Source organism: Crinia signifera, chromosome 19 (assembly GCF_055691185.1).
Source record: "Crinia signifera chromosome 19, ASM5569118v1, whole genome shotgun sequence".
Lineage (NCBI taxonomy): Eukaryota > Metazoa > Chordata > Amphibia > Anura > Myobatrachidae > Crinia > Crinia signifera.
In genome coordinates, this window is record NC_139226.1 from 108587874 (window position 1) to 108608957 (window position 21084).

At 44.1% G+C, this 21084-nt stretch overlaps 1 protein-coding gene across 3 annotated transcripts in view; it reads left to right on the top strand.

The window, feature by feature from the left end:
• The first annotated feature begins 302 nt into the window (after window positions 1–302).
• DSCAML1 (DS cell adhesion molecule like 1) overlaps window positions 303–21084 on the top strand; it is a 235030-nt gene continuing 214248 nt past the window's right edge. For 2 of the 3 annotated variants that reach the window (XM_083163141.1, XM_083163142.1), the window contains exon 1: window positions 310–472. In XM_083163141.1, coding sequence (XP_083019267.1) covers window positions 427–472 — 46 coding nt within the window. In that variant the 5' untranslated portion in view covers window positions 310–426. Of the gene's footprint in view, window positions 473–21084 lie in introns of all 3 variants that reach the window. The other variant, XM_083163144.1, reaches the window with a different exon arrangement.

Sequence of the window (21084 nt, forward strand, 5' to 3'; positions counted from 1 at the left end):
CATGTATAATATAATATAGAGTATTGTGACTTGCTATTTACAAAGTCAGAGACTTGTACTGTATAAAGTGCATTTCTGCTCATCAGTGGCTGGAGTCTGTATACAGTATATGCATTGTGTGCGTGCCCAGTACAGGTGAGATGCACCGGTGTCAGGGTGCGAGAGGAAGGGGGGGTGTCCCGCTGAGTGACCCCCCCTGCAGCTGCCGGCTGGCCATGCGGGGGGTCTCCTCCAGGTACCCGTGCAGGCAGGGGAGGGGGCTGGGAGTGGCACAGGCAGCCCTGCTCCCACCCTGCTGATGACAGCAGAGGAGGAGCAGCTCCGGCACGGGAGCAGTGAGTGAGCCTGGCCGCCGCTGAGTGAGGAAGGGACAGCTCGGGCTCTGATGAGGGATTCACACCCCGGCATATCCCTTCTCTGGATGGAATGTTGCTGGTAACTCCCCTCCTCCTGCTGTGGACAGTGCAGAAAGGTGAGTGCGCGGCACTTCAGGCGGTGGGTGACCATGCAGGTGGCACCTAGCACTGGGTGAGCACCACTGTGGCTGCCGGTGCCCATGCTGCGGTGAGCCGATGCCCCTGTGCTGATAGATGCCACCTGAGATCCTGCACCTGTGATGGGCGCTGAGTGCCCGGGGCAACTTGCCCCTGAGTTTGGGCATGAAGTGAGTGTGTGACCCCCCAGCTGTGGGTGGCGTGGGAGCCCCCAGTTACTTACGTGCGAGTTGCAGGGCAGCAGCTTAGGTCCGGTGCCCAGTGCCAGCTCCTGCCCTCGCTATGTATAGTCTCTGCCCTTTTGTTTGTTTAACAAATGTGTTCTGTCATGTCTGTTGGTAAACTGAACCTTGCACGAAGCTGGTGCTTCCCATACACTGCCTGGTAGCTGTGCCCAATCTCTGCCCAGGCATACCCACACAGCCATGTACATGGCAATGCAGGCACGTCCGGGGGTATTGCTGCACCCCAGTGTGTATGTGTCTTACCCATCACTGGGAGTATTATTTTTGTGGTAGTGACATTGGCATGCTGTAAACTGTATGTGGGTACAGGGAAAGATTGGGCATTTGGTGTAGCTGTGGGGGGGGGGGGGGGGGGGGTAGGGGGAGGGGGCTGATTGATGCAAATACATAATAGAAGGAGGGGCTTCTCTTCCATGAAAATTAGGGTGGCAGCGGAAGGGTTAAATCTGCATATCACATCAAATGTCTGTACCTGGAGTTGGTAGATGAGCAATGTAATTGAGATATCTGCTGGAAGATCTATTACAGCAAGTTGTGTGGTCAGGTGTATCCTGGTGAGTGGGTATCAATGCCCTAAAGGTGGCATCATGTAACACACATATAAATGGTGAGATAGAAAAGGGATGGGGGACTTTCCACACTCCCATGCCCCTTAGACCCATATGGACAGGTGACTATACAGTGAATACACCTTCGCTGTGGTATACATTGATTGGGCTACCAGTATGCCAGCTGAAGGCACTATCTCCTATTCATTACATGGGGGAAGTGGGGATACACTGTGCAGTAACGGTGTCTGTGCCACACTCAGCGCAGGCTAGCAGCACCCCATACACTGTATTCCCCAATATGTGACTGTTGGACTCCCCGTGCGTTTCCTTTCCCCCATATGTGCGTTTGCGCCCGCAGTGGTTGCGCAGCTGTCTGCGTCTTCAGTGTGCACAGCAACATGTTCTTAATGAACAGCAGAACACTAAAGCGCTGTTGCAGAGCAATTACGTGGGATAAAATGTGTGTATTATTCCATGTAGGTCTATTGTGGCAAAGGATGCCCCAAATTAACCTTTACATTTGCCTGTTGCAGTGATTGTGGATTGACAGCAATCAGCAAGGATTGCGTTTAGTGTTATGTTGTATCTTAAGGGCTATAGTTGCGGAGTAGATTATTTCTGTAGTACATAAAGAGCAATGGCTGCGCTGCATTTCCTTGCCGAGCTTTTTTTGTTTTTGCAAGTTGCTGTATTACTATTATTGTAACAGAGCTGTTTTCTCTATGTAGAACAATAATTGCAGAGCATTCTCCTGTCCGGGAGTATTTGCAGACTGCTGTCATTAAGTGATTCACAAAAGCAATGCTTGTAGATAAGTGTTCTTCAGAATAGTACAGTAGCTGATGACGGGTGCTACCGTATGTGTCTGGCTGTGGTCAGTGATAGTTGCCGAACGTTTCCATTCACAGTGGTTATAGAGTTGCCGAACGTTTCCATTCATAGTGGCTGCAGAACAATGCGTACACAGGATGGTTATAATGTTCTAGTTCAGATGTCTGTTATTTGCAGTGAGTGTTATCAGACTGTATTAGTGTCATTTCCTTTTCTGTACAGAAGTGACTTGTATTCAGAATGACCAACTTATCTATCACCTGTGTCTCTGCCAGAGCAGAGCAGCTCACCTGTGTCCTATTCTGTCTGGTGAGCTGATAGGCAGCTCACCTGTGCCATTATGTATTAGAATTGCATTGCCTCCTCCCTCTCACTCCCCCCCCCCCCCCCCCCCAATTCCTCCATGTTTGATACAGCATCTTGCATCTGTCCCCTTTAGCTGATATATGTAGTGTATACAGTACATTACCTGTTCTGTCTCCACTCCCTTTATTTGCCGCCCTACTACTGCATCAAAGGGAACACAGACGTTTGTGTTGCCAGGAGTGAGGGATACAAACACAGGAGGTGATAGGAGAGATGGGCTACTGTTCTTGACCTGGGACAAGCCTGGACCTGCAGGCAAAACTCATGGGGGGATGCCTTCTTCCCTTCAATTATGGGGTTAAATGATACATTTGTCATTGACCCCTTCACTACCATGCCTCTCTGCAGCATAGTCAGCTCCCATGCATAAAATATAGCTTAAACAATAACCATTAAAAAAAAAAAAAATTAAAGCCCCTTCTTCTCTAACAAAGGGGTCATTTAAATACAGACCCAAATGCTGAAAAATGTGTCTTATTAAATGTATTAGCTAGCAGGCAGTTTCTGCCAGTTCAGAGGAGAATAAGGGTTCTGTTGGCATGTACTGAAATGGGCACGCCAATAAATGCGCATTTGCCACCCCCACCACATATTTGCATTTGGCGCTATAGAAGGTAGAAGAACCCAGGCTGCCTGCAGCAAGGAATGCCCCAATTTGCACAGCTCCTCACTGTAGGACCAGATACATTTTGCACCTGTGCTATTTACACCACCTTGGATTTTGTACGTATAAATTGGCAAAATGATGACAAAAATTGACACACAACACAAAGCCAACGCAGGCCTCATGGTTGGTGTTTTGTAAGCTGTCCTTCTTGTGTTTGGCTCTTTGCCCTCTGTTGTGTAGATATATGTTATCCTTCTACTGGGAACTTCTTCCACCTCTGCTGAGAAACTGTTCCACAGAACACTTCAAGGATTTTCTTAGAAAGTTTCTGTTTGCTTCATCTTATAAAGCTGTAAAAATAAATTGGAAAATACTCACTAAGATTCCTGTTTGCAGAACTGATCATCGTTCTCAAAAGACTTATACACTATATGTAATTAAATGATCATTTGCATATTAGCAGTCATTCATTTCTATTATTGTCATTGAAGGATTATCTTATGTCGTTTTAAAAAGAAGTCATTACACTAATATGGTTATGTATCCATTAATATAATCATTTTGTTGTACATTGTGCTTGCGTATCTTTAATTGAGCTATCTGTATACACTGTTCACTGTATACTGCGTATATTTCTCGGTCCAGTGAATTTCTCCTCACACTCATTATTTTACATAAACAGATTAGACCAAGATTGTCAGTAAGATCTCTGCAGTCTACAATATGGCAAGCAGTGTGTGTGTGTGTGTGTGTGTGTGTGTGTGTGTGTGTGTGTGCATACGTACGCGTATGTACACACACACATATGTAAGTATGTGAATCTGTGTATATGTATATATATCACACACTCACACGTGTGATTATGTCTGTGTGTGTGAGTGTATATCTATATATATATATATTTAAATTTGTGTCAACATGTGTGTGTATATATATATATATATATATATATATATATATCACACACTCACATGTGTAATTATGTTTGTTTGTTTGTGTGTGTGTGCGTATATATATATGTACACACACACACACGTGTGATTATGTTTATTTGTTTGTGTGTGTGTGTATATATATATGAACACACACACACATGTGTGATTATGTGTGTGTGTGTAGTGTGTGTATATATATATATATATATATATATATATCATACATTTTGCCACCAATTGAAAAATTCGTAATTAGCCTCCTGAAAATTGTGTTGTTTTTTTTGGGGTGTTTTATTGCTTTTGGGTGTGTTGTGCTGTAATTCCAGGTGACGATTAGTGTTGAACAAGCTACAGATATGTTTGTGGTCACCTTTCGGTCCCTTTGTGGTTTGGTTGCATTTTGAAGTTTGTTTTGCTTGGTTCTGCTTGGGGTAATCTTACGCTCCTCACACACCCCTCCTTTTCCTTACTGTCATTTGCACACTCTGGGATGGACCCTTAGCTCCCCATTAATCTGTAGGTTAGCTCTCTAGGGCTCTTCCGGGCTCTTCATCTGTCCAAGAATACTGTCCCACTGCCAGAGATACAATTCATTGTCTCCTAATTAGCTCAATTAACCTATTCTGTGCTCTTCTCACTGGCTGTTACCACTGGAAAAAAAAAAGAGGTATAAAAGTATTTTCTATTTTAGCTTTTAGTAGGATACACAGTTAGCAGGCTGTATGCTGCTGCTAATTATTCCTGGATCTACAGCTAATTAACCCTTCCGCGGCTGAGCGAAAAGCTGGAGAGGGAAGCGCAGCCATTTCATTTGCCTAGCAATGTGTTTTATTATAAGAAGTCATGGCAGATTTTAGAGATGTTCTTGCCTGATCACATACAGATGTAGTGGAGCGTGTACAAATACGGCAGATATTCTGAGCTCTTTAGAAACAGAACCACGTTTTAGGGGCTATAAACCCCCCCTCACACACGCACACTCCCCCCCCCCTTCCTCTTTATTAAAAGATGCAGAATTACATTTTCAATTCCCAGCTCTTCATTCCTCCAAACAGGACACCATTAAATCTCAAAAGGTTTATTTTTTTTTTATTTTTTTTTTTAACCAGCAAGCTTTGCAGTGCCAACCCAGTACCTACCCACCCCCCTTGTGTGGTTGCCATCCTTTTCAGTTTTAAAAATGTATTTTGGACTTGCAAACGAGACTCTTAGATTCCAAGCTTTGAAATTAAACAGATTTTCGAGACCACCATAAGATATGTTAAATTATTTTGCCCTGCAGCAGTCTCTTTTGCAGAAGGGGTTAATAAATTGTTGCATTTAACAGCTAAAATGACTTTAGAGGATGGATGCTTTCACGAAGAAGAGACCTGGCTTGTGGAGAATTCGTATACTACAGATGACACGATAAGAATATTTTAAATTGCAAATTTCCCTAACCACCTAGATAAATCTGTGCCATTTCCACCAGGGTCTTTATAAACAGAGTTCCTGAGCAGAATTCGAGGCAGTTGAGGGTTAAAATAGAGAGCGACATAGATGCACGATGCAGGGGTTGGGTTTTTTTTGCACTTCATTTGTTTATGTTAATGTTTGCGACAGAAATAAGATGCAGGAAGGCGGGGGGATGGATGGATGCAAGAGGGTGGGTGCTGGGGTGTATCATCTGACTGAACTGTGAGGTTTATCTCTCATGTTTGTGCAGAGCTGTTTTCAGAATCATTTAGCGTATTGCAAATGGAATCCGAGAAATATTACATTTTAATAAACATTGTACTCATTTGTAGAGATGTTCATGCATAAAAAAAATTGTTATTGGGAATAGGTTTTATACAGATCCCGTAAGGGCCTTGCCAAATCTAGATCGCACTGCAAAGGGATCAGTTTAATAAAGCGGCCCAAAGCCCAAATGATTCACACCATCACACCAAGGGAGTCTGGATAGGAGTACTAATAGATTGTATCTCCGCACCCTGGTGTCGCTTTGTTTTAAAAACGATGGTTTCCTTTTCCAAGTCAGTTGTTTGCGCAAAGTAATCTCCTAGGTAAAAATCAATCAATACTAATACAAACTATTTTCAGGCAGAAGCTCAGGACCCAGTTCTGTTACTGAGCACAAGGATCAATGTCCAACTTGGTCACACATTGGACAGGATCTGGTCATCTGGTGGAACTGAGACCCTCTAGATCAGGGGTCAGGGAACTTTTTTACCTTTTACCCCCAACATATATTTAGATACGCCAATGTTACCCCCTTGATTTGAAAGGAAGGAAATCATATAACTGTAATACACACTGTACCCCCAGAAATTGATGATATATCCTGCTAGTACGGTACACAGCCTGGCAGCTATTGATGATGATGATAATGACCATGTATGGCTGTGTGTGATACAAAATTTGTACCACACACAGCCATACATGGTAATCATTATCATCATCAATGGCTGCCAGGCTGTGTGTGGTATAGCCATTGATAACGTGACGTCCAGGTAACTATCATTGTCAGTATTACAAGATGATATAGTGACAGGCTGTGCACATTTCTGTTCCCTAGACTAGAGATGGGTATACCTTACCAGGCAAAGAAACTCAGCACTGCAGTACAGACTGCTCGCTGCTGAGATGGGGCAGCAACTAGTTGACTCTACTGAGAAGTGAGTGAACTTGGAGGCGGGGCCCGGGGCATCACGCAGAAAAGCGTGTTCTACACAAGGCCTGACTCGCTGCATCAGGTCCTTATACACTACAGGACTGTAACACACACAGCCGGGCATAGAATCTACATATATGTTCTATATGCATTGAAATGAATTTCCTGGGGGTAATGGGTGGTTGCACTGCCGAGACACAGCCGGGCATGCATATACATTCATATACATGCCCAGCTGTGTCTCGGCAGCGCGACCGTCCATTCCCCCCAGGAATTAAATTTTTACTGCCAATGGGCCTGATTCAGAGCCAATCGTGGGCTATGAAATTGCAGCCCAAGCGATTATCAAACTACTGTGCACGGAGCGTAGTGTGCATGCGCGAAGCCTCTGTGTGATCAAATCCAGCGTCTTCTTTATCTGCTGCCCATTCGCAATGTGATTGACAAGTGGCCGGCGTAAGGGGGTGGCACCCGGGAGTTTACGGAATGTCACGGAAAAACACAGGCGTGTATAGGCGTTTTCAGGGAGGGCCTATGACACTCACATTTGTTATATAAATTCAAATTTAAAAAAATGTTGTGTTTAAAAAAAGATTATACTTCCGATATAAGGTAACATTACAGGTCATTATGAGGAATAAAAATCTCTGCCTGGCAATTTTCACACCAGCTTTGGCAAATTCACTTGGCGCTCAAAGGATTAATAATATATTGTGTATTTATATAACACTTTTTTTCCAAATAGACAAATAGTTTTAATCCTATCTCTGATAATAATTTTAACATTAACTAAAGTCTTACATTTAAATGTGTTTCCAAGCTGTAATCCTTGCCCTAACATTAGCAAATGGAAGCCTTATCCCAAGTCTAATGCAAAGTAAAGCCCTTTGACTCGCCTAAACCTCGCGGAACTAAAAATATAAGAAACGATGACATAACATAAATAATATAAATTGAAACTGTGGTTTGTTTAACCGGTGAAGTTCCTTCAGAAAAGAAGCCGCTACTTAGTACAGTTGGGTGAATTTAGTAATTTGCCCAGAGACAATCGTCCTACTAACGTCATTTATGGCATGTTGTCCACTGATTTCTTGCAGCCTGGAAAAAAATTGGTTCTGTTTATGGGTAAAGGTCATTGGGTCGACCCAATATATGTCGACATGCATTGTGTCGACTGCTGACGGTCGACAGGGCTTAGGTCGACACCTGAAATAGGTCACTGGCATCCTGGCTGCTGGAATATTGTAGGTATCCGCTAGGCCAGGCATGACCAAACTATTGACTTCCAACTACAAGTCCCAACATACCTTGCCACAGTTTTGCTATTAGGGATGGCTGATACTATGGCAAGGCATGCTGGGATGTGTAGTTTCGTAACAGCTGTAGTTTCACAACAGCTAGGCAATACGTCCCATCATTTATTGGGTATTTATGGGCATTGCTAATACCAGTTTTACACCAAAACTGCCGGGTCGCACCCAGGTTTTTGGACCCGGATGCGACCTGGCAGTTGTTCCCTTTTACGCCGGCGTCCCCGGCATTATGCCGGGTGGACGACAACGGTGAAGACGAGCCCTGAGCCGGTGCTTGGAGATGACATCATCTCCAAGCACCAGGAAATCAGACGACTGACACCGCTGCAACGCCGTCCGACACCCCCTCAATGCTGACCGACACGCTGGGGGCAAGCTCAGCACCCAGGTAAGCTGCTGGGCTGTCCCCAGCCTCCATGCGCCCCCAGCCTCCATCTATGAGATGAATGGGATGCCGCACACAGGCATCCATTCACCTCCTCCCAGCCTCTGCTGCTGTCTGCAAAGTACCCAACCTCCGGACTGACCTCCGGACGCTGCGATCCAGAGGTTGGGGCTGCCTGATTGGTGGAAATGGGTCCCTGGGTCGGATGACCCGGGTTACCCATTTACACAGCTCCTGACTCCGGGAAAGCCCCATGTCCAACCCTGAACATTTGCCAGGTCGGACACCGGGTAACAGGACCTGGGTTATTTTTATTTTTATTTTTACCCCTTTTACACCAAGCCCCGCCCCGGACTGGAGCTGCAATAACCCAGGTCATGGCTCTGGTGTAAAAGGGGTATAATTATCAATATGTATCTAGAAATGGGATTAATATTTCATAGGACAGCCCTCACTGGACTTCAAAGTTTTAGGACCATGCAGAAAGAAAACCAGAGGCTTCTATTGGTTAACACCATGTAAAGATGGCATTACTCACTAGCTCCAGAATGTATCTCATTTAAGAGCTTGGTTAATTTTCAGTCGTAGACATATTTCTGGTCTTAGGGCCTTATTCTGGTTCACTCTCAGAGGCAAATTCCTTCTCAAATAGACAAAACCATGTGCACTGCAGGTGGGGCAGATGTAACATGTGCAGAGAGAATTAGATTTTAGTGAGTTTTTTTGTTTCTGTGCAGGGAAAATACTGGCTGCTTTATTTCTACACTGCAATATAGATCTCACTTTGAACAAAAACCCCACCCAAATCTAATTCTATCTGCCCCACCTGCAGTGCACATGGTTTTGTCCATTTGAGAAGGAATTTGCCTCTGAGAGTGAACCAGAATAAGGCCCTTAGTACATCCCGCTCTATGTATCTGAATAATATAGTTACAGTGATGTACACTCTGCCCACTGGCTTCTGTTTAAAATGAAGAAAAAACACCACAAGTGCGCAAGCCATGGAAAGGACTTGTCATGCGGCTGTTACTTGCCTTCCGGGTGTCCATTGGTGGTTGACCTCCAGCTGTTATCTGTGAGTGGCCTTGGTGTTGTGCTCTAGGGAGCTGCCCATGTACTGACAGAGGTAGTATTTACAATGGTTTCATAGCCCCTTCCAACCTCATGAACACCAACACAACTTTATTGTAAAGAAAACAGTCTTCTCACAAACAAACCTCCGTAAATATTGGATGGAGAATAAAGCGATAAAACATGGAGCCGTTTGATTCTGTATTATATATTTCACTGTGCTCTCTGTGTCTGCTATTAGGATTTAGATAAAGATCAGATCAGATTTGAGATCAAATCAGGCTAAGCACTAAACTCAGCTGCCATTGCTGCTGTCATATCTGTCTGTCTGCTGGATCCTCTGAGCCCATCTCTCAGCATCCAGGACCACATATCCAGGCTGCAGAGGCTGGCTACTCTATTACCCTGGCCGGGGGCAGAAAAGGGCAATCCATCACCTCCACTGTCCTGCATGCTTTGCAGCAATTGGCCCTCCTCGCTCTCTCATTGCTTGCCCTAACTAATCCACATACATCCAAATCTCTGACATCCCCCCACTATTACACTTCATTTACCTTCACACAGTTTCTTACTTAATTGCACTTAGGGGTAGATGTATGAAGCAGTGATAAGGGAGGAGAAGTGAGCCAAAGGAGAAGTGGAGCATGGCAACCAATCAGCACTGGAGTAACAGCTATAATTTGCATAATATAAAATTATACAGATGCTGATTGGTTGCCATGGGCCACTTCTCTTCCCTTATCACTGCTTCATACATCTACTCCATATGTTACTCTATATCATCCCATCTCTCCCTCCTTTAATTCCTTCTTTACTTTCCATCCATGAATTTCATGTTTCCTGCACCTACCGCCACTAATATTGAGGGCAGAGCCTAAATGATGCCCTAGGCAAGATTTTGGCTGGTGCCCCCTAGCACCGCCACTAGTTCCACCTCTGACCATGCTCCCCTTTCCCAGCACCATCAACCCTCATCATAGCAGTCATCATTTTGGTGCTCCTACCCGCAATATTTTAAATAGAAACAGTGCACACATTCGGTGCGCAGCCCGAACAGGGGTGTGTTCTTGCTGGGAAGGGGCATGGCCACACAATAGTACCCCCAATTCAAATTATGCCACACAGTAGTGCAACTTTATTCACATTATATCATGCGATGGTGTCCCTTATTCACGTTACATCACACAATAGTACCACTTTACCTTATATACATTACTCCTCACATTATTCACATTATACCCTTAGAAAAAAATCCTGAGAAAATATTGTAGTTGAAGCACCTCCATGGCCACACTGCAACCCAGCACAAAGCAGTGTGTGCTGGGCAGAGGAGAAGAGCTGCAGTTGCTGCTGTCACTTAAGGGGAGGGGGCCCGGGGCCCCCACTGGGCCCTTCCATCAGACTTTGGCCTGGGTAATTTGTACCCCCTACCCCTTTCTCTCGGCACCCCTGTTAATACCACACAGTAATGCCCCTTACACATGACACACATTATTAATGTCCTTATAACCATAATTCCCCTTACACATTATGCCAACCTTTATTAATGCCCTTCATACACATAATGACACACATAATGCCCCTTACACATATGTTGCACATTATTAATACCCTTATACGCATGACACACATAATGCCCATTACACATATGTTGCACATTATTAATGCCCTTATACACATGACACACATTATCATTGTCCTTATAAACATAAGCCTGTTACACATTATGCCAACCTTTATTAATGCCCTTTATACACATGACACACATAATGCCTCTTACACATATGTTGCACATTATTAATGTCCTTATACACATGACACACATAATGCCCATTACACATATGTTGCACATTATTAATGCCTTTATACACATGACACACATAATGTCTGTTACACATATGTAACACATTATTAATGCATTTATACATGACACACATAATGCCCCTTACACATATGCCGAACACTATTGCACAACCAACCCACCCGCAGACAGCACTCGCACAGCCGCTAACACTGTGACCTCTGCCTCTGCTTGGATACAGATATTTCCTCATACATCTTGCCTCAATAGGCCATGCAGCTCCTGGCCAGTTCTGCTAACGTTGGGTGCCTTTTTTGATGAAAATTCATCTTATTTGCATTGCTATAACCATCACACACAAGGAGCTTCCAATGATTAAAATGATATGTGGCATGCCTATATTCTGTGTGCGACTGTGGCTGTACCTGCATACGGAATACTATGTTACAGTGATTTCCATGAATACACTATTTCATATGCAGATACAGCCTCACTCACACACAGAATATAGGCATGCTGCATAGAATATAGGCATGCTGCATATCATTTGAATCAGCAGAAGCTGCTGGTGCCCCTAGGCATTCCAAATGCCCTAGGCAATTGCCTAGTTTGGCTATGTCTAAGGCCGGCTCTGATTGAGGGATGCTGTCGATAGGGTGACATCCGGTGTTCAGGACGACTTATGTCAACACAGACACACAAAAAATACATGAACAATGCCTGTCAACCTATTGCTTGTGCCAACCTTTTAACCATGACAAAGTAGGGCCTGATTCAGATCCATTTGGATGTTGGGGGGTCTTTGCACGAATATGCAAAAAATTCCTGTGCGAATGCCTTCGGCATGGGACAGATGTACTAAGCTTTGGAGAGTGATAAAGTGGAGATAGATGTGCTATCATCCAATCAAGTCCTTTTACTTTTCAGTCACAGGGCCAGATGCACTAAGCTTCAAAAGTGATACAATGGAGAGTGATAAATAATGTTACAGACTGGGTTTGAAAATGTCAGGCAGGAGCTGATTGGTTGGTTGTTTCAATCTCCATTTTATCACTTTGAAGAGTGATAAACAACCAGCCAATCAGCTCTTACCTGCCATATTTGAAAATTGTCAGGCAGGAGCTGATTGGTTGGTTGTTTATCACTAGAGACAGTATTATATGCTACATAAAAAGCTTGAAATATGCATGCAAATATGCATGAATTATTTATTTATTAATTGGCATACAATTAGTTGCAAATAAACCTCAAAAATGGGCCCACAACATCTGCAGATGTCTAGTGCTGTACACAGGATTTCTTTTCTTCCTGGCTGCTACAGCATACTGCAGCGTCCAAAGCTCTTCTTGCATCAACTACACGGACCTTCATCTCCAGCGCCGATGGATCAAATATCAGCATAGCGTGTGAGGGCGGCGCAGTGATAGGCTTCCTCCCTGCGCCGCATACTCACTGTAACACAGTATTTCCTCCGCGTGGTGTCACAACCCTTTCGCCCACCTCCTCTGCTGCAGAAGTCTGTCTCTTGGTGTGAAGTCCCAGGCCAGGGGCAGGCAAAGGTTCAAGAGCTTCGTAATGGCATCCGCCCTATCTGACTTTTATCAACATGGATTGGCAGCCTAGAGCAGTGTCAGACATAGCGTACATCCAAGGTTCCCCACACTGCGCACATATTGCCCCAGCCTGCACACTCTACCACCACCTGGCCAGCAGCAGCCGGGAAAGCAGTGCTGTGACTCGCGGGTGGAAAGGAGATGGGGCCTAAAATATGCAATAACCAGTGAGAATGAGCAAAATATGCATATGCAAATATACAAATGCATATAATCCTGTCTCTATTTGTCACTCTCCATTTTATCACTTTTGAAGCTTAGTGCATCTGGCCCACAGCCTGTAACATGTTAGTTAGCGGCTGATTATCTTGTACTTTACCTCTCTCCACTTTATCAGTCTCCAAGGCTTATTACATACTGTATCCTTCACTGCCTCCAACTCCAAAACACAAGAGCTGTATTATGTAGATCAGCTTCTGGTTTGTCACTGTAACAGTTACCCTGTCATATGACTACCCCGCTATGTTCTGACCTGGCTCCCTCTGTTTACAATTAAACCTCCCTTCAGCCTCACACAATGCAGCTCCAGCCGCCACATACAGTCTCTGATGCTCCAGACCTCAGCCGCAGCACACCAAACAGACAAAGTGCTCCGCTAATACTGAGCACAACTGGAGCAAATTTAGCTACAAAGCCGACATCTATAAATTCATCCATTCAAACGTATTTCATGTTTATAATCTCCACCCAGTCTTCTGATAGCCATTACCTCTCTGTACTCACCTGCTCTTCTCCATCACAGCCAATGATTATGCCAACTAATTCCGAGACAAAATCAACACCCCATTCACTCTGTCCTATCCTGCCAAAGTCACACTCAATTCATTCTTTCCAGGAACAGAAGTCTCTGCACTAGTACCATCATGTCACCATACACCTGCTTATTTAACTTGATTCCATTTTCAAGTTCTTTGCTCTTCCTTCATCACTGCATGCTTAATTTTACTAGGGGTCGTCAACGTGCCTTTCTACTTTCCATCCTCAAATAAACATGTGTTCATCTCACCAATTCTAATGGGTGAAATTTAATAGGACGAGCGATTCAGAAAGTGAGAGATTTGGTAAGAAATCTCCTGGGTTTTTTTAAAGCGGCAATCATTTACACTGCAAAATTAAACTGGTTTTGCAGTGTAAATAATTGCCTCTTTAAAAAAAAAAAAAAACTGGTGATCTCTTACCAAATCTCTCACTGTCTGAATCTCTCATCCTATTAAATTTTCCCCATATCTTGTATCTCTCTTTTACTTCCTCTCCTCCGACTCCCACGAAGACTCTGCAGTTGTGTTTCGTCTCCCAGCAGACTACACTTTCACTGTTTCACAAGTGATGAGCGATCTATTTACACGAAAGACTAAGGATCACTTCTCCATACTGATTTTCCTTTCGATCTCTCCCTGCTTTTGAAACTGTTGATGACACTCCCGCACACCAATCACTTCACTGGTCTTCATGGCATACTGTATTTCTTTCCTGTTTTACTTTCCAACCATAAAACTGTACATGTCTACCTCTGGCACAACCCACCACCTCCGCTATCTGCGGTGAACTAATCTCTGATCTTTGTGTTGTTTCCACCCGTGTTCCTCACCCACAATGCGACCAAAACTATTGTCCATTCCCTGATCACCTCCTGGCTTGATTACTGCATCCCTTTTCAATCAAGCAACCTCTTACCCGGTTTCCAACCATCTTACAGAGGTAGCAAGACTGACATCCCCTTGTCAAGCCACTTACAAGCCCCTTCATTTTCCAGCACTTTTCCTCCAAAATTCAATTGAAATAGCTTACACTAACCTAGAAAGTCCTCTATACATCAAAAATCTCCCTCAAACCACTTGCCCCATGATCTAGCTCTGTCCTGCATCTCACCTCATCTCTGGTAACTTTCTTCACTCCATCATCATCTTCTCTTATCAGGGATGTAACTAATTGAGTGCAAGTACAGAGTGCACTCATGGTGCAAGTCCAGATGGTACCTGCATGCAGCTAGTGGGGTGCCTGCAGCCAGAAGCCCTGGCTCTGAGGCTCCAGGTAGGCATCCTGACACTAGCGGAGCTGCCCAAAACATCCATAGGCAGCTTCCTAGAGCCGGGGGCCCGCCCTCTAAAGGGGACATCATGACATCAAAGCTCTAGAAGGCAGAAACTCCTTCAGAGTATGGTAGAGCCCTGTTTCCCTGTCCTATCTCTTATGCTACTGCTCCTTTAGGGTATTACCCACCCAATCAGATTCTACCACAGCCTTTAAATCACTAGGGCAGGGGTTCCCAATCTTTTTTGAATCATGGCACCCTAGAGTATCAGAATTTTTACATGGCACCCCTAGGCCCCCAAAAAATGAATTAGATTGGGTTTATATGCAATTCTTAGGGTCAGTTATGTAGTAAAGGGCAGGATTTGCATCTGTTTGTACACATATTTCATGATTGGCAGCCACCAGGACTGGTTTTGCCCATAAAAATTAACCATAAATGATTTGAATTGGTCCTAGACCACCAACCTGAGGCACCCCTGCAAGTGTCCTGAGGCACCCCAGGGAGCCACGGCACACAGTTTGGGAACCACTGCACTAGGGTGATTTACTTGCGATTTGGTCACTTTTTATGTGATTAATCGCGACACCCATAGAGGGAGAATAAAATAGTGTACCGAGGGTAGTGAGGCACCAGGCCCGCTGCGTGGCGAGCGCAGCGAGACCGTAAGGGGGGGAGATCCACGGCCCCCTCTTGTCGGCATTGCGGCGGTTGGGATTCCGGCGTCGGTATTTCCAACGCCGGAATTCTGACCGCCGGCATTTCATACCGGACCAACTCTTAAGTCTCACTTGCTTCTCTAGGACCATCTTCCAAATAGGTTGTAAGCTTTCTCAGAGAAGTGTCATCCTTGCCCTTAGCTTTTATGTGTACATTTATGTTGTCTTCCTAGTAACACTGGTTGTTATACTACTTAGCCTATTGTGGTGCCTTACCAATCAATGACAATAAAATGTTAGCAGAGTTTCTTTTATTACTGTACACTGCTGGTGTGGTTTAGGGACCACAGTGTTTATTGGGGCTGTATAAGATGGCGAGGTGGAACGTTTATAATTAGCAAAATGAGAAGTTCTTAGCATTTTATGAAATTCAAGAATCCTTTCTATTGGGTGAGATTATTTGCATTTAGAGAGATGGATCATTTCACAGAGATGAATCCATAATAATGATTAGGTCTGGTAGACTAATATACTTATATTTATTATTTGGATTGGGTGGATGCAGGGGCATTTCAACAGCAAGGTAGACTGGGCAAAGCAATACACTGGCAGGGCAGCCAATAGGGGGGGTGCTATGGGTACAGCTGTCCCGGGCCCCGGCAGCTCATTTTGCCCACCGCAAACCCCCCCCCCCCCCCGACTGCCTCCGCTGCAATGTGCTTAGTGCACTGAACAAAGCATGTCTTGGAGCGCAGGTTTATTCAACCCAGGATGCTGGTGGCCAATTAAAATGCTGCACCAGCTTTTGAGCCAATCAGAACTAGTGTAACAGCAGCCAATCAGAGTGGCTGCCAGTACGCGAGCTCTGATTGGCTTACCAGCCGGTACTGAATTTTAATTGGCCTCTGGCATCTTGAGTTGAAGAAGCCTGCGCTCTGGTACATCTGGGCTGCAGCTCAGCGGAAGAGGAGATGGGGGAGCAGGAGCCGGGTTACAGTAAGTCAAGTGAGGATGGGGGGCCCCCAAAATTCCTGATGGCAGCCCTGTGCACTGGGCTCCTACACACTTATTCCTGAGATCCCCTGCCATATTTCCAACTACTTTCACACAGTGACTGTCTTATCAGCACTCTGATTGCTGGACAGCTCCAGCGATCCACCAATCAGCAAGCTAATAGCCATCCATTGTCTGGCTGCAGGCTGGTGTGTGTCCACCACCTGCCCCTGCTTGTAGGCCCGTAGTACTGCGGGCTCCTTTGCTGGCGCATGTGCATGCATTCTTGTTGTAGGCACATGCTGCGTAATTGTTTCTATGCAAATTGGCATAAGTTCAACAGTTATCTAGAGTAAAGGGCTAGAGCGATAGATGAGATTAACCTCCAAAGTATCTATTCGCTGATTCCATAAACAGAGACCAGCCGGAACGCCACCGTAGCCATTTTCATTTTGTCTTGTGTGGAAAACTTTCTAAAATGGCAATGTGATTTCTGTCTAGGTAAATGATGTAGGCTATATGGAGATTTCTACACACATTGCTTTGTACAGTCCGTTGACTCTATTCTCCTCACATAGTAACACACTGCTTTCCTGAGCCAAGACACATGTCTCTACGGCTTGTGCAGTGAAGGCGTTAATGTATGGCACAGTGCAGAGACAAAGGCTCAGCGTCAGTCAGCGCATGTGAGAGGGGTAATTACTGTCAGACTGGTAATGAGAGAGGAGGGGGTCGGATTGTAACCTTCCCCCATCTCTATTACCGGTTTCACTTCCTTCAGCCGCTTGTTTCCTCAACAACATCCCATCAGTTGTAATAACTGGAACAGGGGGAGACTAGTCTTAGAAGTGGGAGTTTGACCCTTTCTGTGCTTTGGTTTTAAATGTTTGCGCAAGTGCACTTGGCCGTGTAATATTCAAGAGGGGGTTAGCGAGTTAGTAACACCCACGTATGTCACTCGCGGCATTATTCATGTACATACATATCAATGTGATATATATAGTCATGTTTTGTAGCCATTCTGTAGTACTTACCTGTCCATCGACCTCCGCCGATGGACACTCCCCCTCCCCGCACCTTCTTCCTACAGCGCATGGGCCGGCACTGCATTGCACTTCAGCATCCACCCATGTCACAGGGAGGAGTCTGGACACAGCGGGAGGAGTGATGGGATGAAGAAGGAGCGGCTCTCTTCCCCTACGCCTCTTTTCAACATGGCAAATGTAAATGGAGACGCAAAAGGCAAACATGGCGTTTCCATTCTTCTCTGAATCGCTCTCCCTATACTAGTGTATGGAGATGCGATTCTAAAGGTCCATACACAGTGGGCGATTTTGCTCAGGGTGTATGGATAACGATGATGGGGAACATCACTGGGATGAAAGTCGCTCAGCATGTATGGATACCGATGATGGGGAACATCGCTGGGATGAAAGTCGCTCAGCGTCTATGGTTAACGATGATGGGGAAAATCGCTGGGATGAAAATCGCTCAGCGTGTATGGAAAACGATGACGGGTAAAATCGCTGGGATGAAAATCGCTGAGCTTGTATGGAAAACGACGACGGGGAAAATCGCTGGGATGAAAATCGCTCAGCTTGTAAGGATAATGATGATAATTTAGGAAATGGGTTTTGTGATACCGGTGAGCGCAATTCAATGAAAAGATGCTGCCAGCTCCTGCAACAAATAGAAGGTACACCACCTTCACATGTACAATTGGAAAGAAATGGATATGTTGCTGGAGCTCGGCGCAACCTCTTTCATTAAGATGTTAGAGACCACTTGTATTTAAACAAGAATTTTTTGGTGATGACAAAATATATTGAAATGAACAAAAAATGGGGTGATGACTTCACCTGAACACAGTACCATACAATTCATGCAGAAATACAATTAAGCATGGGGATCTTTATCTCACCAAAATCAGGGGGTGCGGTGGGCTATGCTTCGGGTAGAAGGTCTGCGGCACCACCGCAGATGGCTTGCTGGATAAAGGTCCACAATGGTAAAGTGCTGGTGCGTCGTTGATAAAGTGTCCTGTGCCTTCTTGTAAAGTGCAGAAGTGTCTCTTGTTGCACTGATGAAGGTTGGAAGTGTCTGTGAAGCTGCAACGCGTTTCGGAGAAACTACAGTCTCCTTTTTCAAGCTGGATGTGACACTTACTATAGCTGAGCCGGTTTTTGTACCCTAAGGCTGATGTCAGCTGATTTTCGTCTCCCAATGGTGCTTCCGCAGTTTTCGCGGACCGGAAGTGCCGTGCGTTCCACACGGCACTTCCGCTTGCGTTTCACCAGTATGTAGACGCTGTTGATCCGTCCTGATCTATTTGGCTGGTGCGGTGGCTCTGCTTTCTTTATTTCAGGACAAAAAACTCTCAAACCACTTAGATTCTTTATATGTTCATATCGGGCATTGTAATCCGGGATTTTCTTATAACGCTGCACATTGAATCTTCTTCCGCCATTTTTGTTCTGGGCAGAAGTGAGGGCAGACTTTCAATCCCGAAGCCATTCATTACGAGAAAGAACAGGGGGGAGGTTTCTCCTCATATACCTTCTATGCTGTACTTTGTATTCCAGCAGAGTCCATCCCTTATTACCGGGAGGACCCCCCCCCCGTTCAGAACTTTCATTCTTTGTCGCCAGTACATATAATAGAAAATAGTGGAAAAAGATAAATTAATAATCATAAAATATCATAAAGACACATTTTATTTAAAAACACATTATGAAAAACATTATAAAAATTCATATTTTTAAAAGTTTAAAAAGGCATCTGTTAAAAAAGGAAGATCAGAATTTTTTTTAAAAATCATTCTAAAAACCATTTAAGTTCAAAATCTGCATTATGACCATGCGGGTGTAAACTATTCAGTGTAAAAATCCATTTCATCTCATTTTTTGCGAGCCTGGTTTCCAAATCTCGGGTTTTCCAGTTTGTGCTCACTTGTTGGATTCCCATAAATCTTTTTATTCCCCCTTCACATTTTTGATGAATTTTTAAAAAATGGTCTGAGAGGGGATGGGTTGCGCAACCTTTACGTATGTTATAAATATGCTCGGCTGATCGCAATTTTAGGTTCCTGGTGGTTTTTCCTATGTAGATTTTGTTACACTCGCATTCAAGCAGATATATCACATTCCTCGAGTGACAAGTAATGAACTGGTTGATTTTATACTCTACCCCGTTTGCCTCAAAGGAGGTTGCCTTCTTTGTATACGGTTTCATATTAGTGGCTTTACACATGAGGCAGGACCCGCATCTGTGGAATCCCTTATTTCTATCGCTTCCTCCAGTTTTCTCCTTTAAGGCACTTTTAACTAAAAGATTTTTTAGTGATGGTGCCCTTCGATAGATGAATCGTGTTTTTTCTGGCATAACTCTGCCAAGTACTGGGTCGTCCAAAAGGATTCTCCAGTTTTTCTTAATAATGGATTCCACTTTTTTGTGGTGGGCCCCATATTGACAGAAAAACGCCCACTCTGTGAAATTTGACTCATTTTTATCTTCCTTTTTCTTTTCTTTTAGCAAGTCTTTCCTACTCATTTTGTTGACCTTTTCTTTTGATTTTTGTAGGTCTTCCTGTATATATCCTTTCTCCATGAACCGTTTGTCCATCTCAGAAAACTGTTCTTCTAAAGTCTCATTTTTAGTGCAGTTTCTTTTGAGGCGCATATATTGCCCCACAGGAATACAGTTTAGCCATCTTTCTGAGATGGACAAACGGTTCATGGAGAAAGGATATATACAGGAAGACCTACAAAAATCAAAAGAAAAGGTCAACAAAATGAGTAGGAAAGACTTGCTAAAAGAAAAGAAAAAGGAAGATAAAAATGAGTCAAATTTCACAGAGTGGGCGTTTTTCTGTCAATATGGGGCCCACCACAAAAAAGTGGAATCCATTATTAAGAAAAACTGGAGAATCCTTTTGGACGACCCAGTACTTGGCAGAGTTATGCCAGAAAAACCACGATTCATCTATCGAAGGGCACCATCACTAAAAAATCTTTTAGTTAAAAGTGCCTTAAAGGAGAAAACTGGAGGAAGCGATAGAAATAAGGGATTCCACAGATGCGGGTCCTGCCTCATGTGTAAAGCCACTAATATGAAACCGTATACAAAGAAGGCAACCTCCTTTGAGGCAAACGGGGTAGAGTATAAAATCAACCAGTTCATTACTTGTCACTCGAGGAATGTGATATATCTGCTTGAATGCGAGTGTAACAAAATCTACATAGGAAAAACCACCAGGAACCTAAAATTGCGATCAGCCGAGCATATTTATAACATACGTAAAGGTTGCGCAACCCATCCCCTCTCAGACCATTTTTTAAAAATTCATCAAAAATGTGAAGGGGGAATAAAAAGATTTATGGGAATCCAACAAGTGAGCACAAACTGGAAAACCCGAGATTTGGAAACCAGGCTCGCAAAAAATGAGATGAAATGGATTTTTACACTGAATAGTTTACACCCGCATGGTCATAATGCAGATTTTGAACTTAAATGGTTTTTAGAATGATTTTTAAAAA